The 23618-nt window shown below is 48.0% G+C and overlaps 1 protein-coding gene across 6 annotated transcripts in view; it reads left to right on the top strand.

Moving 5' to 3' along the window:
* LOC139365216 (cytokine-like nuclear factor N-PAC) overlaps positions 1-23443 on the top strand; it is a 33149-nt gene extending 9706 nt beyond the window's left edge. For 2 of the 6 annotated variants that reach the window (XM_071102713.1, XM_071102708.1), the window contains 10 exons: positions 756-809; positions 8892-8942; positions 16232-16305; positions 16777-16876; positions 17118-17228; positions 17749-17850; positions 18280-18442; positions 18575-18754; positions 20361-20485; positions 20621-23443. In XM_071102713.1, coding sequence (XP_070958814.1) covers positions 756-809; positions 8892-8942; positions 16232-16305; positions 16777-16876; positions 17118-17228; positions 17749-17850; positions 18280-18442; positions 18575-18754; positions 20361-20485; positions 20621-20695 — 1035 coding nt within the window. In that variant the 3' untranslated portion in view covers positions 20696-23443. Of the gene's footprint in view, positions 1-755; positions 810-8891; positions 8943-16231; positions 16306-16776; positions 16898-17117; positions 17229-17748; positions 17851-18279; positions 18443-18574; positions 18755-20360; positions 20486-20620 lie in introns of all 6 variants that reach the window. The other 4 variants (XM_071102712.1, XM_071102707.1, XM_071102711.1 and 1 more) reach the window with 3 other exon arrangements.
* Positions 23444-23618: the final 175 nt, after the last annotated feature.

Genomic DNA, 23618 nt, shown 5'->3' with positions numbered 1-23618 from the left:
CGGGTTACTGGTGGGAGGTTAGAGGCTACGGGTAGTGGTGGGAGGTTAGAGAATATGGGTTACTGGTGGGAGGTTAGAGGCTACGGGTAGTGGTGGGAGGTTAGAGAATATGGGTTACTGGTGGGAGGTTAGAGGATACGGGTAGTGGTGGGAGGTTAGAGCTGTCTTTTCCAACCCTGGTCCTCCAGTACCCCAACAGTACAGTTTAGTTGTATCCCTGGAGAAACACACCTAATTCAACTTATTGAGGACTTGATGATTAGTTGACCAGTTGAGTCAGGTGTGCATGTCCAGGGTTACAATAACAATGTGTTCTGTTGTGGTACTGGAGGACCAGGGTTGGGCTGTTGGTGTTACTGGAGGACCAGGGTTGGTGGTACTGGAGGACCAGGTTTGGTGGTACTGGAGGACCAGGGTTGGGGGTACTGGGGGACCAGGGTTGGGGGTACTGGGGGACCAGGGTTGGGGGTACTGGGGGACCAGGGTTGAGGGTACTGGGGGACCAGGGTTGGGGGTACTGGGGGACCAGGGTTGGGGGTACTGGGGGACCAGGGTTGGGGGTACTGGGGGACCAGGGTTGGGGGTACTGGGGGACCAGAGGTTTAGAGAATACCACTAGAGGTTTAGAGAATACCACTAGAGGTTTAGAGAATACCACTAGTAGTACTACCAGTTTAGAGAATACTGAAGTCTCTTCCATTGTAGCCAGTACAGGATAATTCCCATTTCAACAGTTGAACTCTCTTCCATTGTAGCCAGTACGGGATGATCCCCATTTCCACCACTTTCTGCTCAGCCAGACTGAGAAGGTAAGAGGGAAAGTTGCTGAACGTTTGTTCAACATTTTTGCTTGTTTTTTTTTTGGGGGGGGGGTGGTTGGTTTTGCAGCTGTTGCCCTGTAACTGCACACTGTTGGGGTTTTAAGGGCTCAGGGGGTGAGGTTCCCCTTAGGTACAGATCTAGAGTCAGCTTTCCCTCCCCCATGCTAATCTGACCCAAGATCAGCGTCTACGGGCAACTTCACCCTACTCTGTTAGGTGGGAGAATAACATAGGAGTGTGTATGAGCTTCACAGGAATAAAGTCTGCGTTCCAATTGTGTATCCTTCTCTTGAAGACTCTTACGCTCCCCATCATGGATTTCAGAATGGTGGAAACTGACTTCGTCCAGCCGGCGCTGGTCCGGTGCTTAGCCGGCGCTGGTCCGGTGCTTAGCCGGCGCTGGTCCGGTGCTTAGCCGGCGCTGGTCCGGTGCTTAGCCGGCGCTGGTCCGGTGCTTAGCCGGCGCTGGTCCGGTGCTTAGCCGGCACTGGTCCGGTGCTTCGCCGGCGCTGGTCCTGGGCCGGTGCTTAGCCGGCGCTGGGCCGGTGCTTTTTAAACCCACGGTGGGGAGTGTGCAAGTGCACCCTTCAGGAGAAGGGTATAGAATCAGGAAGCAGACAGTTTGGAGACCTTTTTTTGTTGTTGTTGTTTGTTAACTGTTTTCTCAATTGATCATTAATTAACCCTTTCTTCTCCTACCTTTTTCTGTGTGGTGTAGTTCAGTTTTATTAGGTAGTTTAATTCAATGTAAATGTTTATCTGTACACTACTGTGACGATTCCTTTTACATTTCACTGGTACTTCTATGGGGCACCGTTTTTAATGAAAGAAATCAATTAGATGGTTTATTTAGTCTGGAAGCACGTGAAATGTATTGTTTGTAGAGCTCCCTTCCCTCCCTTCTCTCTATCCTGCTGCTCTTGCATGGATTTCCCTCTGAATCCTTCCTGCATCCCAGGTGGCACCCTATTCCCTATATAGTTCACTACTTTTGACCAGAGTCCAAAACCCTATTCCCTATATCGTTCACTACTTCCTCAGGCAACACTATGCACTCTGAATCCCCCCCTCGTCAGGCAACACTATGCACTCTGAATCTCCCCTTCCTTGGGCAACACTACACACTCAATCTCCCCCTCCTCAGGCAATACTATGCACTCTGAATCTCCCCCTCCTCGGGCAACACTATGCACTCTGAATCTCCCCCTCCTCAGGCAACACTATGCACTCTGAATCTCCCCCTCGTCAGGCAATACTACGCACTCTGAATCTTCCCCTCAGGCAATACTACGCACTCAGAATCTCCCCCTCAGGCAACACTACGCACTCTGAATCTTCCCCTCCTCAGGCAACACTATGCACTCTGAATCTCCCCCTCAGGCAACACTACGCACTCTGAATCTCCCCCTCCTCAGGCATCACTATGCACTCTGAATCTCCCCCTCCTCAGGCAACACTATGGACTCTGAATCTCCCCCTCCTCAGGCAACACTATGCACTCTGAATCTCCCCCTCCTCAGGCAATACTACGCACTCTGAATCTTCCCCTCAGGCAATACTACGCACTCTGAATCTCCCCCTCCTCAGGCAATACTACGCACTCTGAATCTTCCCCTCAGGCAATACTACGCACTCTGAATCTCCCCCTCCTCAGGCAACACTATGCACTCTGAATCTCCCCCTCCTCGGGCAATACTACGCACTCTGAATCTCCCCCTCCTCAGGCATCACTATGCACTCTGAATCTCCCCCTCCTCAGGCAACACTATGCACTCTGAATCTCCCCCTCCTCAGGCAACACTACGCACTCTGAATCTTCCCCTCCTCAGGCAACACTATGCACTCTGAATCTCCCCCTCAGGCAACACTACGCACTCTGAATCTCCCCCTCCTCAGGCATCACTATGCACTCTGAATCTCCCCCTCCTCAGGCAATACTACGTACTCTGAATCTCCCCCTCCTCAGGCAATACTACGCACTCTGAATCTCCCCCTCCTCAGGCAATACTACGCACTCTGAATCTTCCCCTCAGGCAATACTACGCACTCTGAATCTCCCCCTCCTCAGGCAACACTATGGACTCTGAATCTCCCCCTCCTCAGACAACACTATGGACTCTGAATCTCCCCCTCCTCAGGCAACACTATGCGCTCTGAATCTCCCCCTCCTCAGGCAACACTATGCACTCTGAGTTCCATAATTCCTTGCCTTCTTATTTTGGACACACGGCAGTGGCCACAGCCCTGAAAGTGTAACTGTTAAACTGTAGCACCGCGTGGTCAGTCTGATAACTCTAGTAGTTACAGTTGTAACGGGTGTTCCCTGCATGTTAGACAGTTATCTAATCACACACCAGAAACTACTAGTACAGCACAAACCTCCAACGTCTAGCCACACACCAGAAACTACTAGTACAGCACAAACCTCCGTCTAGTCACACACCAGAAACTACTAGTACAGCACAAACCTCCGTCTAGTCACACACCAGAAACTACTAGTACAGCACAAACCTCCGTCTAGTCACACACCAGAAACTACACTAGTACAGCACAAACCTCCGTCTAGTCACACACCAGAAACTACTAGTACAGCACAAACCTCCGTCTAGCCACACACCAGAAACTACTAGTACAGCACAAACCTCCGTCTAGTCACACACCAGAAACTACTAGTACAGCACAAACCTCCGTCTAGCCACACACCAGAAACTACTAGTACAGCACAAACCTCCGTCTAGTCACACACCAGAAACTACTAGTACAGCACAAACCTCCGTCTAGTCACACACCAGAAACTACTAGTACAGCACAAACCTCCGTCTAGTCACACACCAGAAACTACTAGTACAGCACAAACCTCCGTCTAGCCACACACCAGAAACTACTAGTACAGCACAAACCTCCGTCTAGCCACACACCAGAAACTACTAGTACAGCACAAACCTCCGTCTAGTCACACACCAGAAACTACTAGTACAGCACAAACCTCCGTCTAGTCACACACCAGAAACTACTAGTACAGCACAAACCTCCGTCTAGTCACACACCAGAAACTACTAGTACAGCACAAACCTCCGTCTAGTCACACACCAGAAACTACTAGTACAGCACAAACCTCCGTCTAGTCACACACCAGAAACTACACTAGTACAGCACAAACCTCCGTCTAGCCACACACCAGAAACTACACTAGTACAGCACAAACCTCCGTCTAGCCACACACCAGAAACTACACTAGTACAGCACAAACCTCCGTCTAGCCACACACCAGAAACTACACTAGTACAGCACAAACCTCCGTCTAGCCACACACCAGAAACTACTAGTACAGCACAAACCTCCGTCTAGTCACACACCAGAAACTACTAGTACAGCACAAACCTCCGTCTAGTCACACACCAGAAACTACTAGTACAGCACAAACCTCCGTCTAGCCACACACCAGAAACTACACTAGTACAGCACAAACCTCCGTCTAGCCACACACCAGAAACTACACTAGTACAGCACAAACCTCCGTCTAGCCACACACCAGAAACTACTAGTACAGCACAAACCTCCGTCTAGTCACACACCAGAAACTACTAGTACAGCACAAACCTCCGTCTAGTCACACACCAGAAACTACACTAGTACAGCACAAACCTCCGTCTAGTCACACACCAGAAACTACTAGTACAGCACAAACCTCCTTCTAGTCACACACCAGAAACTACTAGTACAGCACAAACCTCCGTCTAGTCACACACCAGAAACTACTAGTACAGCACAAACCTCCGTCTAGTCACACACCAGAAACTACTAGTACAGCACAAACCTCCGTCTAGCCACACACCAGAAACTACTAGTACAGCACAAACCTCTGTCTAGCCACACACCAGAAACTACTAGTACAGCACAAACCTCCGTCTAGTCACACACCAGAAACTACACTAGTACAGCACAAACCTCCGTCTAGTCACACACCAGAAACTACTAGTACAGCACAAACCTCCGTCTAGCCACACACCAGAAACTACTAGTACAGCACAAACCTCCGTCTAGTCACACACCAGAAACTACTAGTACAGCACAAACCTCCGTCTAGTCACACACCAGAAACTACTAGTACAGCACAAACCTCCGTCTAGTCACACACCAGAAACTACTAGTACAGCACAAACCTCCGTCTAGTCACACACCAGAAACTACTAGTACAGCACAAACCGCCAACGTCTAGTCACACACCAGAAACTACTAGTACAGCACAAACCTCCAACGTCTAGCCACACACCAGAAACTACTAGTACAGCACAAACCTCCGTCTAGCCACACACCAGAAACTACTAGTACAGCACAAACCTCCGTCTAGCCACACACCAGAAACTACTAGTACAGCACAAACCTCCGTCTAGCCACACACCAGAAACTACTAGTACAGCACAAACCTCCGTCTAGCCACACACCAGAAACTACTAGTACAGCACAAACCTCCGTCTAGCCACACACCAGAAACTACTAGTACAGCACAAACCTCCGTCTAGTCACACACCAGAAACTACACTAGTACAGCACAAGCACAAACCTCCGTCTCACACACCAGAAACTACTAGTACAGCACAAACCTCCGTCTAGACACACACCACAAACTACTAGTACAGCACAAACCTCCGTCTAGCCACACACCAGAAACTACTAGTACAGCACAAACCTCCGTCTAGTCACACACCAGAAACTACTAGTACAGCACAAACCTCCGTCTAGTCACACACCAGAAACTACTAGTACAGCACAAACCTCCGTCTAGCCACACACCAGAAACTACTAGTACAGCACAAACCTCCGTCTAGCCACACACCAGAAACTACTAGTACAGCACAAACCTCCGTCTAGTCACACACCAGAAACTACACTAGTACAGCACAAACCTCCGTCTAGTCACACACCAGAAACTACTAGTACAGCACAAACCTCCGTCTAGCCACACACCAGAAACTACTAGTACAGCACAAACCTCCGTCTAGTCACACACCAGAAACTACTAGTACAGCACAAACCTCCGTCTAGTCACACACCAGAAACTACTAGTACAGCACAAACCTCCGTCTAGTCACACACCAGAAACTACTAGTACAGCACAAACCTCCGTCTAGTCACACACCAGAAACTACTAGTACAGCACAAACCTCCGTCTAGTACACACACCAGAAACTACTAGTACAGCACAAACCTCCGTCTAGTCACACACCAGAAACTACTAGTACAGCACAAACCTCCGTCTAGTCACACACCAGAAACTACTAGTACAGCACAAACCTCCGAAACTCTACAGCACAAAGTCACACACACCAGAAACTACTAGTACAGCACAAACCTCCGTCTAGTCACACACCAGAAACTACTAGTACAGCACAAACCTCCGTCTAGTCACACACCAGAAACTACTAGTACAGCACAAACCTCCGTCTAGTCACACACCAGAAACTACTAGTACAGCACAAACCTCCGTCTAGTCACACACCAGAAACTACTAGTACAGCACAAACCTCCGTCTAGTCACACACCAGAAACTACTAGTACAGCACAAACCTCCGTCTAGTCACACACCAGAAACTACTAGTACAGCACAAACCTCCGTCTAGTCACACACCAGAAACTACTAGTACAGCACAAACCTCCGTCTAGTCACACACCAGAAACTACTAGTACAGCACAAACCTCCGTCTAGTCACACACCAGAAACTACTAGTACAGCACAAACCTCCGTCTAGTCACACACCAGAAACTACTAGTACAGCACAAACCTCCGTCTAGTCACACACCAGAAACTACTAGTACAGCACAAACCTCCGTCTAGTCACACACCAGAAACTACTAGTACAGCACAAACCTCCGTCTAGTCACACACCAGAAACTACTAGTACAGCACAAACCTCCGTCTAGTCACACACCAGAAACTACTAGTACAGCACAAACCTCCGTCTAGTCACACACCAGAAACTACTAGTACAGCACAAACCTCCGTCTAGTCACACACCAGAAACTACTAGTACAGCACAAACCTCCGTCTAGTCACACACCAGAAACTACTAGTACAGCACAAACCTCCGTCTAGTCACACACACACCAGCACAAACTCACACACCAGAAACTAGTACAGCACAAACCTCCGTCTAGTCACACACCAGAAACTACTAGTACAGCACAAACCTCCGTCTAGCCACACACCAGAAACTACTAGTACAGCACAAACCTCCGTCTAGTCACACACCAGAAACTACTAGTACAGCACAAACCTCCGTCTAGTCACACACCAGAAACTACTAGTACAGCACAAACCTCCGTCTAGTCACACACCAGAAACTACTAGTACAGCACAAACCTCCGTCTAGTCACACACCAGAAACTACTAGTACAGCACAAACCTCCGTCTAGTCACACACCAGAAACTACTAGTACAGCACAAACCTCCGTCTAGTCACACACCAGAAACTACTAGTACAGCACAAACCTCCGTCTAGTCACACACCAGAAACTACTAGTACAGCACAAACCTCCGTCTAGTCACACACCAGAAACTACTAGTACAGCACAAACCTCCGTCTAGTCACACACCAGAAACTACTAGTACAGCACAAACCTCCGTCTAGCCACACACCAGAAACTACACTAGTACAGCACAAACCTCCGTCTAGTCACACACCAGAAACTACTAGTACAGCACAAACCTCCGTCTAGTCACACACCAGAAACTACTAGTACAGCACAAACCTCCGTCTAGTCACACACCAGAAACTACTAGTACAGCACAAACCTCCATCTAGTCACACACCAGAAACTACTAGTACAGCACAAACCTCCGTCTAGTCACACACCAGAAACTACTAGTACAGCACAAACCTCCGTCTAGCCACACACCACAAACTACACTAGTACAGCACAAACCTCCGTCTAGCCACACACCAGAAACTACTAGTACAGCACAAACCTCCGTCTAGTCACACACCAGAAACTACTAGTACAGCACAAACCTCCGTCTAGTCACACACCAGAAACTACTAGTACAGCACAAACCTCCGTCTAGTCACACACCAGAAACTACTAGTACAGCACAAACCTCCGTCTAATCACACACCAGAAACTACTAGTACAGCACAATCCTCCGTCTAGTCACACACCAGAAACTACTAGTACAGCACAAACCTCCGTCTAATCACACACCAGAAACTACTAGTACAGCACAAACCTCCGTCTAGTCAGGGGTGTCAAAACATACGGAACAAACTGAATATACTTTCCAATGACTGAAACCAAACAGAAACGTGATAATGGACCTACATTCATACAGTTTATTGACTGGGTCCTTGTTGCTAATAATCATTTGAAATAAAAGCTAGACTGTCAGGAAGCATCAAATTCCCCCAAAAATGATGGATAGAGGACTATTTTGACAGAGGATAATTTATACATTTTCATTGCGGCCCTCCGGAACTGGTGGGAGATTGAATGCGGCCCCTGGGAAAGTGGGTTTGACACCTCCGCTCTAGTCACACACACACACACAGACAGACTATGTGTATTGTCTGAGGGAGATTCAGAGTGAATATACACAAACTCAAGAAGATGCTCCATAACACAGCTTCAGTGGAAAGTTAGCAACTCTGTATGTGTATAAAACAATTTAAAAATACATATATTTTTAAAATATAAATCCCCCTCTCGTTTTCTACTTCCTCGTTGAATTGGATGAATCGACGCGAAAACTGAATTTGTGAAATCACACCGTCCTCGTCTGTGTTACCAAAGCAGGCCTAGCAGCCTGCTACAAACCCTAGCTAGCATTAGCTTAGCCGTTCAACGACCCCACCAGAACTAGGAATAAAAAGTGTCTCTGTTCAGTCAGTGAGTGAATGGCTACGTTTGGCCAAAGCCCCATCTGGGCCCTGGTCACCAGTAGTGCACTATAAAGGGAACACAGTGCTGTTTTGGGATGCAGCCGGTGTGGTGGTTTTAGGAGGATGTTAGCATTAGCACCACTGTTTGTGTGTAAACTAATGTCTGTCCGTTGAACCTTTTCTCTCCCCTCCTCAGCCTGCCTCGTCTATGGAGCCGATCAGTAAACGCCTGAAGATCGTTGAGGAGGTGAGCAAGCAGTCTGTCTCACACGGCTCCTGTAATTAGGGCACTGGGTTCTTTTCCACCCCCGATTTGAGGCACTGCTTTAACCCTCTGGTCATTCTGGTCAAAAGTAGTTCACTATATAGGGAATAGGGTGCCGTTTGGGACCGTCTATATAGGGAATAGGGTGCCATTTGTGGCCGTCTATATAGGGAATAGGGTGCCGTTTGGGACCGTCTATATAGGGAATAGGGTGCCGTTTGTGACCGTCTATATAGGGAATAGGGTGCCATTTGGGACCGTCTATATAGGGAATAGGGTGCCATTTGTGACCGTCTATATAGGGAATAGGGTGCCGTTTGTGGCCGTCTATATAGGGAATAGGGTGCCATTTGTGACCGTCTATATAGGGAATAGGGTGCCGTTTGTGGCCGTCTATATAGGGAATAGGGTGCCATTTGGGACCGTCTATATAGGGAATAGGGTGCCGTTTGTGACCGTCTATATAGGGAATAGGGTGCCATTTGTGACGGTCTTAATGCTTGACCTCTCCACTCACTCACTCACCCTCAGTACCATTCTCTATTTGCTGTCTGAGTCTACTTTGGCTCGCCTTAGGAGGTACAGCTGGAGGTGTATGTTATGTAGAGGTACAGCTGGAGGTGTATGTTATGTAGAGGTACAGCTGGAGGTGTATGTTATGTAGGGGGGTACAGCTGGAGGTGTATGTTATGTAGGGGGGTACAGCTGGAGGTGTATGTTATGTAGGGGGGTACAGCTGGAGGTGTATGTTATGTAGGGGGGTACAGCTGGAGGTGTATGTTATGTAGGGGGGTACAGCTGGAGGTGTATGTTATGTAGAGGTACAGCTGGAGGTGTATGTTATGTAGAGGTACAGCTGGAGGTGTATGTTATGTAGAGGTACAGCTGGAGGTGTATGTTATGTAGAGGTACAGCTGGAGGTGTATGTTATGTAGAGGTACAGCTGGAGGTGTATGTTATGTAGAGGTACAGCTGGAGGTGTATGTTATGTAGAGGTACAGCTGGAGGTGTATGTTATGTAGGGGGGTACAGCTGGAGGTGTATGTTATGTAGGGGGATACAGCTGGAGGTGTATGTTATGTAGGGGGGTACAGCTGGAGGTGTATGTTATGTAGGGGGGTACAGCTGGAGGTGTATGTTATGTAGGGGGGTACAGCTGGAGGTGTATGTTATGTAGGGGGGTACAGCTGGAGGTGTATGTTATGTAGGGGTACAGCTGGAGGTGTATGTTATGTAGGGGTGGAGGTGTATGTTATGTAGGGGGGTACAGCTGGAGGTGTATGTTATGTAGAGGTACATCTGGAGGTGTATGTTATGTAGGGGGGTACAGCTGGAGGTGTATGTTATGTAGGGGGGTACAGCTGGAGGTGTATGTTATGTAGAGGTACAGCTGGAGGTGTATGTTATGTAGAGGTACAGCTGGAGGTGTATGTTATGTAGGGGGGTACAGCTGGAGGTGTATGTTATGTAGAGGGGTACAGCTGGAGGTGTATGTTATGTAGGGGTGGAGGTGTATGTTATGTAGGGGGGGTACAGCTGGAGGTGTATGTTATGTAGAGGGGTACAGCTGGAGGTGTATGTTATGTAGAGGTACAGCTGGAGGTGTATGTTATGTAGGGGGGTACAGCTGGAGGTGTATGTTATGTAGAGGGGTACAGCTGGAGGTGTATGTTATGTAGGGGGGTACAGCTGGAGGTGTATGTTATGTAGAGGGGTACAGCTGGAGGTGTATGTTATGTAGAGGTACAGCTGGAGGTGTATGTTATGTAGGGGGGTACAGCTGGAGGTGTATGTTATGTAGGGGGGGTACAGCTGGAGGTGTATGTTATGTAGGGGTGGAGGTGTATGTTATGTAGGGGTGGAGGTGTATGTTATGTAGGGGTGGAGGTGTATGTTATGTAGAGGTACAGCTGGAGGTGTATGTTATGTAGGGGGGTACAGCTGGAGGTGTATGTTATGTAGAGGGGTACAGCTGGAGGTGTATGTTATGTAGAGGTACAGCTGGAGGTGTATGTTATGTAGGGGGGTACAGCTGGAGGTGTATGTTATGTAGAGGGGTACAGCTGGAGGTGTATGTTATGTAGGGGTACAGCTGGAGGTGTATGTTATGTAGGGGGGGTACAGCTGGAGGTGTATGTTATGTAGGGGTGGAGGTGTATGTTATGTAGGGGTGGAGGTGTATGTTATGTAGAGGTACAGCTGGAGGTGTATGTTATGTAGGGGGGTGCAGCTGGAGGTGTATGTTATGTAGAGGTGTATGTTATGTAGAGGTGTATGTTATGTAGGGGGGTACAGCTGGAGGTGTATGTTATGTAGGGGGGGTACAGCTGGAGGTATATGTTATGTAGAGGTGGAGGTGTATGTTATGTAGAGGTACAGCTGGAGGTGTATGTTATGTAGAGGTGTATGTTATGTAGAGGTACAGCTGGAGGTGTATGTTATGTAGAGGTACAGCTGGAGGTGTATGTTATGTAGGGGGGTACAGCTGGAGGTGTATGTTATGTAGGGGGGTACAGCTGGAGGTGTATGTTATGTAGAGGTACAGCTGGAGGTGTATGTTATGTAGGGGGGTACAGCTGGAGGTGTATGTTATGTAGGGGGGTACAGCTGGAGGTGTATGTTATGTAGGGAGGTACATCTGGAGGTGTATGTTATGTAGGGAGGTACATCTGGAGGTGTATGTTATGTAGGGGGGTACAGCTGGAGGTGTATGTTATGTAGGGGTACAGCTGGAGGTGTATGTTATGTAGGGGTACAGCTGGAGGTGTATGTTATGTAGGGGTACAGCTGGAGGTGTATGTTATGTAGGGGTACAGCTGGAGGTCTATGTTATGTAGGGGTACAGCTGGAGGTGTATGTTGAGGTACAGCTGGAGGTGTATGTTATGTAAGGGGGTACAGCTGGAGGTGTATGTTATGTAGGGGGGTACAGCTGGAGGTGTATGTTATGTAGGGGGGTACAGCTGGAGGTGTATGTTATGTAGAGGTACAGCTGGAGGTGTATGTAATGTAGAGGTACAGCTGGAGGTGTATGTTATGTAGGGGGGTACAGCTGGAGGTGTATGTTATGTAGGGGGGTACAGCTCGAGGTGTATGTAATGTAGAGGTACAGCTGGAGGTGTATGTTATGTAGGGGGGTACAGCTGGAGGTGTATGTTATGTAGGGGGGTACAGCTGGAGGTGTATGTTATGTAGGGGGGTACAGCTGGAGGTGTATGTTATGTAGGGGTACAGCTGGAGGTGTATGCTATGTAGGGGGGTACAGCTGGAGGTGTATGTTATGTAGGGGGGTACAGCTGGAGGTGTATGTTATGTAGGGGGGTACAGCTGGAGGTGTATGTTATGTTTAGGGGTTACAGCTGGAGGTGTATGTTATGTAGGGGTACAGCTGGAGGTGTATGTTATGTAGGGGGGTACAGCTGGAGGTGTATGTTATGTAGGGGGGTACAGCTGGAGGTGTATGTTATGTAGGGGTACAGCTGGAGGTGTATGTTATGTAGGGGGGTACAGCTGGAGGTGTATGTTATGTAGAGGTACAGCTGGAGGTGTATGTTATGTAGGGGGGTACAGCTGGAGGTGTATGTTATGTAGGGGTACAGCTGGAGGTGTATGTTATGTAGGGGTACAGCTGGAGGTGTATGTTATGTAGGGGTACAGCTGGAGGTCTATGTTATGTAGGGGTACAGCTGGAGGTGTATGTTGAGGTACAGCTGGAGGTGTATGTTATGTAAGGGGGTACAGCTGGAGGTGTATGTTATGTAGGGGGGTACAGCTGGAGGTGTATGTTATGTAGGGGGGTACAGCTGGAGGTGTATGTTATGTAGAGGTACAGCTGGAGGTGTATGTAATGTAGAGGTACAGCTGGAGTTGTATGTTATGTAGGGGGGGTACAGCTGGAGGTGTATGTTATGTAGGGGGGTACAGCTGGAGGTGTATGTAATGTAGAGGTACAGCTGGAGGTGTATGTTATGTAGGGGGGTACAGCTGGAGGTGTATGTTATGTAGGGGGGTACAGCTGGAGGTGTATGTTATGTAGGGGTACAGCTGGAGGTGTATGCTATGTAGGGGGGTACAGCTGGAGGTGTATGTTATGTAGGGGTACAGCTGGAGGTGTATGTTATGTAGGGGGGTACAGCTGGAGGTGTATGTTATGTTTAGGGGTTACAGCTGGAGGTGTATGTTATGTAGGGGTACAGCTGGAGGTGTATGTTATGTAGGGGTACAGCTGGAGGTGTATGTTATGTAGGGGGGTACAGCTGGAGGTGTATGTTATGTAGGGGGGTACAGCTGGAGGTGTATGTTATGTAGGGGTACAGCTGGAGGTGTATGTTATGTAGGGGGGTACAGCTGGAGGTGTATGTTATGTAGAGGTACAGCTGGAGGTGTATGTTATGTAGAGGTACAGCTGGAGGTGTATGTTATGTAGGGGTACAGCTGGAGGTGTATGTTATGTAGGGGGGTACAGCTGGAGGTGTATGTTATGTAGGGGGGTACAGCTGGAGGTGTATGTTATGTAGGGGGGTACAGCTGGAGGTGTATGTTATGTAGAGGGGTACAGCTGGAGGTGTATGTTATGTAGGGGTACAGCTGGAGGTCTATGTTATGTAGGGGTACAGCTGGAGGTCTATGTTATGGAGGGGTACAGCTGGAGGTGTATGTTATGTAGGGGTACAGCTGGAGGTGAATGTTATGTAGAGGTACAGCTGGAGGTGTATGTTATGTAGAGGGGTACAGCTGGAGGTGTATGTTATGTAGGGTTGGAGGTGTATGTTACGTAGGGGTACAGCTGGAGGTGTATGTTACGTAGGGGTACAGCTGGAGGTGTATGTTATGTAGGGTTGGAGGTGTATGTTATGTAGGGGGGTACAGCTGGAGGTGTATGTTACGTAGGGGTACAGCTGGAGGTGTATGTTACGTAGTGGTACAGCTGGAGGTGTATGTTATGTAGGGGTACAGCTGGAGGTGTATGTTATGTAGGGGTGGAGGTGTATGTTATGTAGAGGTACAGCTGGAGGTGTATGTTATGTAGGGGTACAGCTGGAGGTGTATGTTATGTAGGGTTGGAGGTGTATGTTATGTAGGGGGGGTACAGCTGGAGGTGTATGTTATGTAGGGAGGTACAGCTGGAGGTGTATGTTACGTAGGGGTACAGCTGGAGGTGTATGTTACGTAGGGGTACAGCTGGAGGTGTATGTTACGTAGGGGTACAGCTGGAGGTGTATGTTATGTAGGGTTGGAGGTGTATGTTATGTAAGGGGGGGTACAGCTGGAGGTGTATGTTATGTAGAGGGGTACAGCTGGAGGTGTATGTTATGTAGGGAGGTACAGCTGGAGGTGTATGTTATGTAGAGGTACAGCTGGAGGTGTATGTTATGTAGAGATACAGCTGGAGGTGTATGTTATGTAGGGGGGTACAGCTGGAGGTGTATGTTATGTAGGGGTACAGCTGGAGGTGAATGTTATGTAGAGGTACAGCTGGAGGTGTATGTTATGTAGAGGGGTACAGCTGGAGGTGTATGTTATGTAGGGTTGGAGGTGTATGTTACGTAGGGGTACAGCTGGAGGTGTATGTTACGTAGGGGTACAGCTGGAGGTGTATGTTATGTAGGGTTGGAGGTGTATGTTACGTAGGGGTACAGCTGGAGGTGTATGTTATGTAGAGGTACAGCTGGAGGTGTATGTTATGTAGGGGTGGAGGTTTATGTTACGTAGGGGTTCTGCTGGAGGTGTATGTTATGTAGGGGTGGAGGTGTATGTTACGTAGGGGTACTGCTGGAGGTGTATGTTATGTAGGGGTGGAGGTGTATGTTACGTAGGGGTACAGCTGGAGGTGTATGTTATGTAGAGGTACAGCTGGAGGTGTATGTTATGTAGAGGGGTACAGCTGGAGGTGTATGTTATGTAGGGGGTACAGCTGGAGGTGTATGTAATGTAGGGGTGGAGGTGTATGTTACGTAGGGGGGTACAGCTGGAGGTGTATGTTACGTAGGGGTACAGCTGGAGGTGTATGTTATGTAGAGGTACAGCTGGAGGTGTATGTTATGTAGAGGTACAGCTGGAGGTGTATGTTATGTAGGGGGGGGGTACAGCTGGAGGTGTATGTTATGTAGAGGTACAGCTGGAGGTGTATGTTATGTAGAGGTACAGCTGGAGGTGTATGTTATGTAGAGGTACAGCTGGAGGTGTATGTTATGTAGAGGTACAGCTGGAGGTGTATGTTATGTAGAGGTACAGCTGGAGGTGTATGTTATGTAGAGGTACAGCTGGAGGTGTATGTTATGTAGAGGTACAGCTGGAGGTGTATGTTATGTAGGGGGGTACAGCTGGAGGTGTATGTTATGTAGGGAGGTACAGCTGGAGGTGTATGTTATGTAGGGGTACAGCTGGAGGTCTATGTTATGTAGGGGTGGAGGTGTATGTTATGTAGGGGTACAGCTGGAGGTGTATGTTATGTAGAGGTACAGCTGGAGGTGTATGTTATGTAGGGGTACAGCTGGAGGTGTATGTTATGTAGAGGTACAGCTGGAGGTGTATGTTATGTAGAGGGGTACAGCTGGAGGTGTATGTTATGTAGAGGGGTACAGCTGGAGGTGTATGTTATGTAGGGGTACAGCTGGAGGTGTATGTTATGTAGGGGGGTACAGCTGGAGGTGTATGTTATGTAGGGGGGTACAGCTGGAGGTGTATGTTATGTAGGGGGGTACAGCTGGAGGTGTATGTTATGTAGGGGGGTACAGCTGGAGGTGTATGTTATGTAGAGGTACAGCTGGAGGTGTATGTTATGTAGAGGTACAGCTGGAGGTGTATGTTATGTAGAGGTACAGCTGGAGGTGTATGTTATGTAGAGGTACAGCTGGAGGTGTATGTTATGTAGGGGTACAGCTGGAGGTGTATGTTATGTAGGGGGGTACAGCTGGAGGTGTATGTTATGTAGGGGTGGAGGTCTATGTTATGTAGGGGTACAGCTGGCCACTGCAAGTGTTGGTTTTGCATGTGGGTTTCAGACGTGTGTATATTTATCACATGAATGTATGTCCTTGGTTTCAGTCTTCACTCCGAGGGAGACTATTTATACCACAGAGCCCCGCGGTGCTTCCTACATGGCACACATTTACTGAATGGCATTTATTTTCATACAAACAGCAAGTACTAGATCAGATATTAAGTAAGACCCAGTAGATACAGCATGTTTGTACTCGTCTGTGGTCGGGAACTCTCGATGCGCCTGTTAAAATGACGGTGGTGTTTGTTGTTTTTGTTTGGTCTGTACAGGACACGAGGTCAACGTCTATCCAAGCTGCCGACAGCACTGCCATCAATGGCAGTATTACTCCCACAGACAAACGGTAGGAGATAGTGTAGTAATATATATATGTAGCAGTATTACTCCCACAGACAAACGGTAGGAGATAGTGTAGTAATATATATATGTAGCAGTATTACTCCCACAGACAAACGGTAGGAGATAGTGTAGTAATATATATATGTAGCAGTATTACTCCCACAGACAAACGGTAGGAGATACTGTAATAATATATATATGTAGCAGTATTACTCCCACAGACAAACGGTAGGAGATACTGTAATAATATATATATGTAGCAGTATTACTCCTACAGACCAACGGTAGGAGATACTGTAATAATATATATATGTAGCAGTATTACTCCTACAGGCAAACAGTAGCCATATAGTGGACCAGGATCTGTATTTACACACTGTGCTGATATGTCCTCAGATTTCCCTTTTACATTACATGGACAGGGGGGACCTGATCCTAGACCAGCTCTATTTAAACTTGTGTCTTTCCTTTACAGGATAGGGTTCCTGGGGCTGGGGCTTATGGGTAGCGGAATCGTGTCCAACCTGTTAAAGATGGGTCACGTCGTCACGGTGTGGAATCGCACAGTAGAAAAGGTACCACAAGACAACCAACATGTGAGAAAATATGATACAGAATTTACTCCTGTGATTCCGTCAAAACTATTATTATTTAAACCAGTTATTTGGTACAGTATTTTATGCAAAAAAAAATCATTTATTTATAATGTACAGTAACAACGTTTGGGTTTGGTGCTGATTTTGACCTACGTCCTGTTGTGACATCCCTTCCTGTGAGCTCACTTCCTGTCTTGTTCCTGTTGTCTTCCCGCTGCAGTGTGACCTGTTCATCCAGGAGGGGGCCAGGTTAGGGCGGACCCCAGCAGAGGTGGTCTCCATGTGTGACATCACCTTCTCCTGCGTCTCAGACCCCAAGGCTGCCAGGGATGTAAGTAACTAAGGAAACGGGGACATATCTCAGCAGACGATGTGTGTAGTCAGGCCAGATTTCCAGGCAGGTGAGAGAGTGAGATGTGTGTAGTCAGGCCAGATGTCCAGGCAGGTGAGAGAGTGAGATGTTTGTATGTGTGTAGTCAGGCCAGATTTCCAGGCAGGTGAAGGAGTGAGATGTTTGTAGTCAGGCCAGATGTCCAGGCAGGTGAGAGAGTGAGATGTGTGTAGTCAGGCCAGATGTCCAGGCAGGTGAGAGAGTGAGATGTGTGTAGTCAGGCCAGATGTCCAGGCAGGTGAGAGAGTGAGATGTTCCAAACAGACTGGCTGCCATGTTGCTGGTGGTAGTGAGCTTGGTGTGATAAGTATTGTATTTAGTATTTAGTTCTGACTGCAGTGACTAATTTATCTCACAACGTATGACTGTTAATACCTCTCTCTCTCTCCCCCCTCTCCTCTCTCTCTCTCTCTCTCCCCCCACTCTCCTCTCTCTCTTCTCTCTCCTCTCTCTCTGCCAGTTGGTGCTGGGTCCCAGTGGAGTGCTCCAGGGCATCAGGCCAGGGAAATGTTACGTAGAGATGTCTACCGTGGATCCAGAGACCATCACAGAGCTCTCACAGGTATACACACACACAGAGCTCTCACAGGTATACACACACAGAGAGCTCTCACAGGTATACACACACAGAGAGCTCTCACAGGTATACACACACACAGAGCTCTCGCAGGTATACACACACACAGAGCTCTCGCAGGTATACACACACACAGAGCTCTCGCAGGTACACACACACACACACACACACACACACACACACACACACAGAGAGCTCTCGCAGGTATACACACACACACACACAGAGCTCTCACAGGTATACACACACACAGCTTGTGATTCCAGGTGTATGCTACTCCCACTGTCGCTAGGTCATCATCACTCTCCCATTGGGTACTGTCATTACATCATCGATCGTCTTATCCTATGCTCTCTCATTGGCTCCTCTACTGCCACACCACTGTCTGATTGGCTCCTGTCTGACTGTCATTAGGTGATATCGTCGCGGGGCGGCCGCTTCCTGGAGGCTCCTGTGGCTGGGAGCCAGCAGGTATCTAACGAGGGCATGCTGGTCATCCTAGCGGCCGGAGACAGGACGGTCTATGAAGACTGCAGCTCCTGTTTCCAGGCCATGGGCAAGACCTCATTCTTCCTAGGTAGATGGTTTGAATTTTACGAGTGTCTTATCCCAGGGCTATCCAATTTCCTGTGTGTTATCAGGTGAAGCAGGCTAACGTGTGTGTTATCAGGTGAAGCAGGCTAACGTGTGTGTGTGTGTGTGTTATCAGGTGAGGTGGGTAACGCAGCGAGGATGATGCTGATCCTCAACATGGTACAGGGAAGCTTCATGGCAACCATCGCCGAGGGGCTGACCCTAGCCCAGGCCACAGGCCAATCACAGCATACCTTCCTGGACATCCTGTCTCAGGGTCAGATGGCCAGCACCTTCGTGGACCAAAAATGCCAGAGTGAGTCAGAAACGAAAGCGCTGCCGAGTCAGAGACCGAAAGCACCCTATTCCCTATATAGCGCACTGCTTTAGACCAGGGGCAAATTGGAAACTCGGAGCATAGTGAATTCAACACTTGCACAAGCAACGTGCTAGAGGCTTCACTACAGACCCTGGTTCAATCCCGGGCTGTATCACAACCGGCCGTGATCGGGAGTCCCATAGGGTGGCGCACAATTGGCCCAGCGTCGTTCGGGGAGGGTTTGGCCGGGTTAGGCCGTCCATTGAAATTAAGACTTTGTTCTTAACTGACTTGCCTAGTTAAAAACGTGCCCTGTTTGGGGCCAGTGGTACCCCTAAAACATTCACTCGTTTCGTAAAAGATGTCCCAGTGTATTGACTATTACAGAAGTTCCCCTGATCGTTACATGTTGTAATATCTTCCTGGTCTATGATTTAAACTACTCAACATGGTTCATTTGTTTCATTACATCCCCCCTGGTAATGATGAGGTCTCCCCCCTCTCCCCTGGTAATGATGAGGTCTCCCCCCTCTCCCCTGGTAATGATGAGGTCTCCCCCCTCTCCCCTGGTAATGATGAGGTCTCCCCCCTCTCCCCTGGTAATGATGAGGTCTCCCCCCTCCCCCCTGGTAATGATGAGGTCTCCCCCCTCTCCCCTGGTAATGATGAGGTCTCCCCCCTCTCCCCTGGTAATGATGAGGTCTCCCCCCTCTCCCCTGGTAATGATGAGGTCTCCCCCCTCCCCCCTGGTAATGATGAGGTCCCCCCCCCCCCCCCTCTCTCTCCAGATATCCTACATCGTTACATGTTGTAATACCTTCCTGGTCTATGATTTTAAACTACTCAACATGGTTCATTTGTTTCATTCCATCTCCCCTGGTTATGATGAGGTCTCCCCCCCTCCCCCCTGGTAATGATGAGGTCTCCCCCTCTCTCTCTCCAGATATCCTACATCGTTACATGTTGTAATACCTTCCTGGTCTATGATTTTAAACTACTCAACATGGTTCATTTGTTTCATTACATCTCCCCTGGTAATGATGAGGTCTCCCCCCTCCCCCCTGGTAATGATGAGGTCTCCCCCCTCCCCCCTGGTAATGATGAGGTCTCCCCCCTCCCCCCTGGTAATGATGAGGTCTCCCCCCTCCCCCCTGGTAATGATGAGGTCTCCCCCCTCCCCCCTGGTAATGATGAGGTCTCCCCCCTCCCCCCTGGTAATGATGAGGTCTCCCCCCTCCCCCCTGGTAATGATGAGGTCTCCCCCCTCCCCCCTGGTAATGATGAGGTCTCCCCCCTCCCCCCTGGTAATGATGAGGTCTCCCCCCTCCCCCCTGGTAATGATGAGGTCTCCCCCCTCCCCCCTGGTAATGATGAGGTCTCCCCCCTCCCCCCTGGTAATGATGAGGTCTCCCCCCTCCCCCCTGGTAATGATGAGGTCTCCCCCCTCCCCCCTGGTAATGATGAGGTCTCCCCCCTCCCCCCTGGTAATGATGAGGTCCCCTCCCCCTCTCCCCTGGTAATGATGAGGTCTCCCCCCTCCCCCCTGGTAATGATGAGGTCCCTCCCCCTGGTAATGATGAGGTCTCCCCCCCTCTCTCTCCAGATATCCTACAGGGCAACTTCAAACCAGACTACTATTTGAAACACATTCAGAAGGATCTGAGGCTAGCCATCTCCATGGGTGACACAGCCAATCACCCGACTCCTATGGCTGCAGCAGCCAATGAGGTAAGACGTTGTTGGATTGACACAATACACACAAAATGGCCGTTTCCGTGAACAATAAAGTTGTATGTTTTGTTTCACTTTATGACAACGTTACTTCTTTATACATATTGACCATGTCTCTGTCTCTGTCTGTAGGTCTACAAGAGGGCTAAAGCGCTGGACCAGTCAGACAACGACATGTCAGCTGTCTACAGAGCCTACATTCACTAAACCTCCTGAAGAGCCTCTCCCCCCGACCCATCCCCTCCCCCCGACCCGTCCTCTCCCCCCGACCCGTCCTCTCCCCCACCCCTCCCCCCGACCCGTCCTCTCCCCCACCCCTCCCCCCGACCCGTCCCCGACCCCCGACCCGTCCCCTCCCCCCGACCCGTCCTCACCCCTCCCCCCGACCCGTCCTCTCCCCCCGACCCTCCCCCCGACCCGTCCTCCTCTCCTCTGGACCACACTTATCTTTTTATAAATTTTTATTCCCGTTTAATTAATTATTTTTGCCTGGCACCAGAGATATTGGTGTACTTCCCAAATGCCATCCTATTTCCTACATAGTACACTACTTTTGACCAGGGTCCACGATTTCCTCGTGAATGAAGCTGAATACCCAACTCTGCAGAATCAGGGCCCATAAGGGCTCAGGTCAGAAGTAGTGCACTACACGGGGAATAGTATGTCATCTGGGAGGCAGCTATTCCTTCCCGGAAACGTGATGGGAACCTCTAACTAGTCCACCTGGAACATTGCACTGACTGAGGGTTGTAATAATGCTAGAAGAATGGTCCACAGAAGGTAGCTTCCCCCCCCCCCACATCTTTGCGTTTTGTTGTCGATGGTGTTGGTCAAGTTTCTGATGGTGAAGCACTGCAGGGTGTTCGGGAACAGATTTTGGGATGCGGCTCCATTGCTGACCCACCGGTAAGATGTTCACTAGTGATTTGGAACGCGACACATTGCCTGTTTGCTGTCGGGTGGGTTTTGAAGCTTCACGGGCCACGGATTAATTTATCTCTCTCTTTATCACATCTTTCTTTTTAATTTTATTTAATTCTGTGTGTGAAAATGTCGTCTTTAATTAGAATGTCCAGAATTTCATCTAAACGTATAAAGCTGTTGATATTATCTTTTAAAAAGAGGGTAGAGGCTTGATGAGCACCAAGAGGTATAGTGCCACTGCATTGCCTTAATATTGGAACCATTCGAAATCTTCTGACATGTATTTATTTATTTTTAGACGCATCTAGAGCTCCTCTATTCTACTTCTCTTTTGGTGCAGTTTGGCCTGGAGTTGTTTCCGTAGTTGTCTGAATCGGAACAGTGTTTTTGTTTTGTTGTTGTGTTCTAGCCTGTTAGAGAACCTGGCCCCTTGAGGTTATATTAATTTAAGGTTATTCTGATGCCTTGTAATACAGTAATGACTTAATCCTTCTTCTAACCGAGATTCATCCCACTCCTACTCCCTTTGTAGTGAACTACTTTAGACCAGAACTCTGGTCAAAAGTAGTGCTCTAGATAGGGAATAGGGTTCCGTTTGGGATGAATCCCGGGACATTAAGGTGATGGTGTTTAAACCCATGCAGTGGTCTTAACATTATTAACGACAGGCAAGTTGATCACTTTTTATTGTACATGTATGTTTAGGAACCACGTTGCTTAGCGACCTGTTTGTATTTTAACATGACTATAGATCGCTTGGCTTGATGACTTTGGGTGATTGCTCCACAACAGTTCCCCTTTGCAGTGGGGGGGATAGATTTAGCCTGGGTCCCAGTCTGTTTGTGCCGTCATGCCAACTCCTTGTCACTCACTGTCGTATCAAACATGTTGGGCTTGACAAGTACAGCAAGGAAAGTTGGCTCAAGACCACAAACAGATCTGGGATCAGACTAAGGAGGAAAGATTGATTTATTACCAGCTCAATCACCATTTAAGAAACCGTCTAACTACAGAATGTGAATTTCAGTTGAATCATAACCACTCCCTGAGATTCAAGGCCCAAACTATAACCTTTTACGTTCTCCTTTAAAGGCATACCTGACAGGGTCGTGAGAAGACTGCCGATTGTTACCTGAATGGCAGTGGGGGGGAATTTAGGCCACGTAAAACAAAACAAAATCATTTACTTTAAAAAGAATTAGTCACCACCGAAAGACCTCGTACCCTGCTTGAGGTGGGTTATTGTCCTGGCAAAATAAAATATTGCCCACTTTCAATAATGATTTTTTTTATCCCTTTTCTGTTTTAAGTTCATTTTGATTTGAAAAAAATGTGAAACTATTCGACTCATTGTAAACACAATTGAACATGTTTAACATTTGATTTTGGTTAAATATCATTTACACTTCGCAACGTCTTGATCATCCCATTTTGTAGATTTTTCCTTTTTGCCAAACAAGATGTAAATTAAGTTTTAGGTTTTAATTTGTTTAAAACACGGAAATAGTTTATAAAGATTTAAGAATTATGTTTTTAGTAGGAAACATTCTAACAAGTGACTTGTAAATAGCCCATCTTGGTTGAGTGGAGGCTTTATAACTAAAGGGTCATATAAACTACTTCTGGTTAGACTCCTCTACTGACTGTCAATCATCTGCTGTGTCCCAAATGGCATCATATTCCCTATGTAGGGACCCTGGAATAAAGTAGTGCACTACCCTATGGTCCGCGGTCTAATGTAGTACACTACCTTATGGACCCTGGTCTAAAGTAGTGCACTACATAGGGAATAGGGTACCATATGAAACACTGTCTTTATTAATACTGTAGATTGTTCTGTTCAGTGTTTGCTGTTTTAAATTAATCTCTTGTAAACATAGTCTTTATGTGGCTTATACAGGTGATGTTGAAATGACTGTTGGGCCCTTTTTTTTTGTGCAGGCAGGGACGGTGAAACTGTATGGATTTGAGATATTTATGTGAAACATCAAGGCTTTTTGTGCAGTTTATTAAATCCTCTCCTGATTTAAATTGTGTGTTATCGTGAAACTCGCACGCACACACACACACACACACACACACAGTAGTGAACATATTTTTTTCACAAGAGAACACAGATCTAATTCAGTTGATATAGATTACAATCGGTACTTGATTTAACAGTACTGTTGTGTTTTGAGGTCGAGCGAGGGAGAAAAGCTTAGGG

Source organism: Oncorhynchus clarkii, chromosome 13 (genome assembly GCF_045791955.1).
Source record: "Oncorhynchus clarkii lewisi isolate Uvic-CL-2024 chromosome 13, UVic_Ocla_1.0, whole genome shotgun sequence".
In the NCBI taxonomy this organism is placed as follows: domain Eukaryota; kingdom Metazoa; phylum Chordata; class Actinopteri; order Salmoniformes; family Salmonidae; genus Oncorhynchus; species Oncorhynchus clarkii.
Note: the sequence above shows the minus strand (reverse complement) of the source record. Positions and strands in the feature narration are given on the sequence as shown.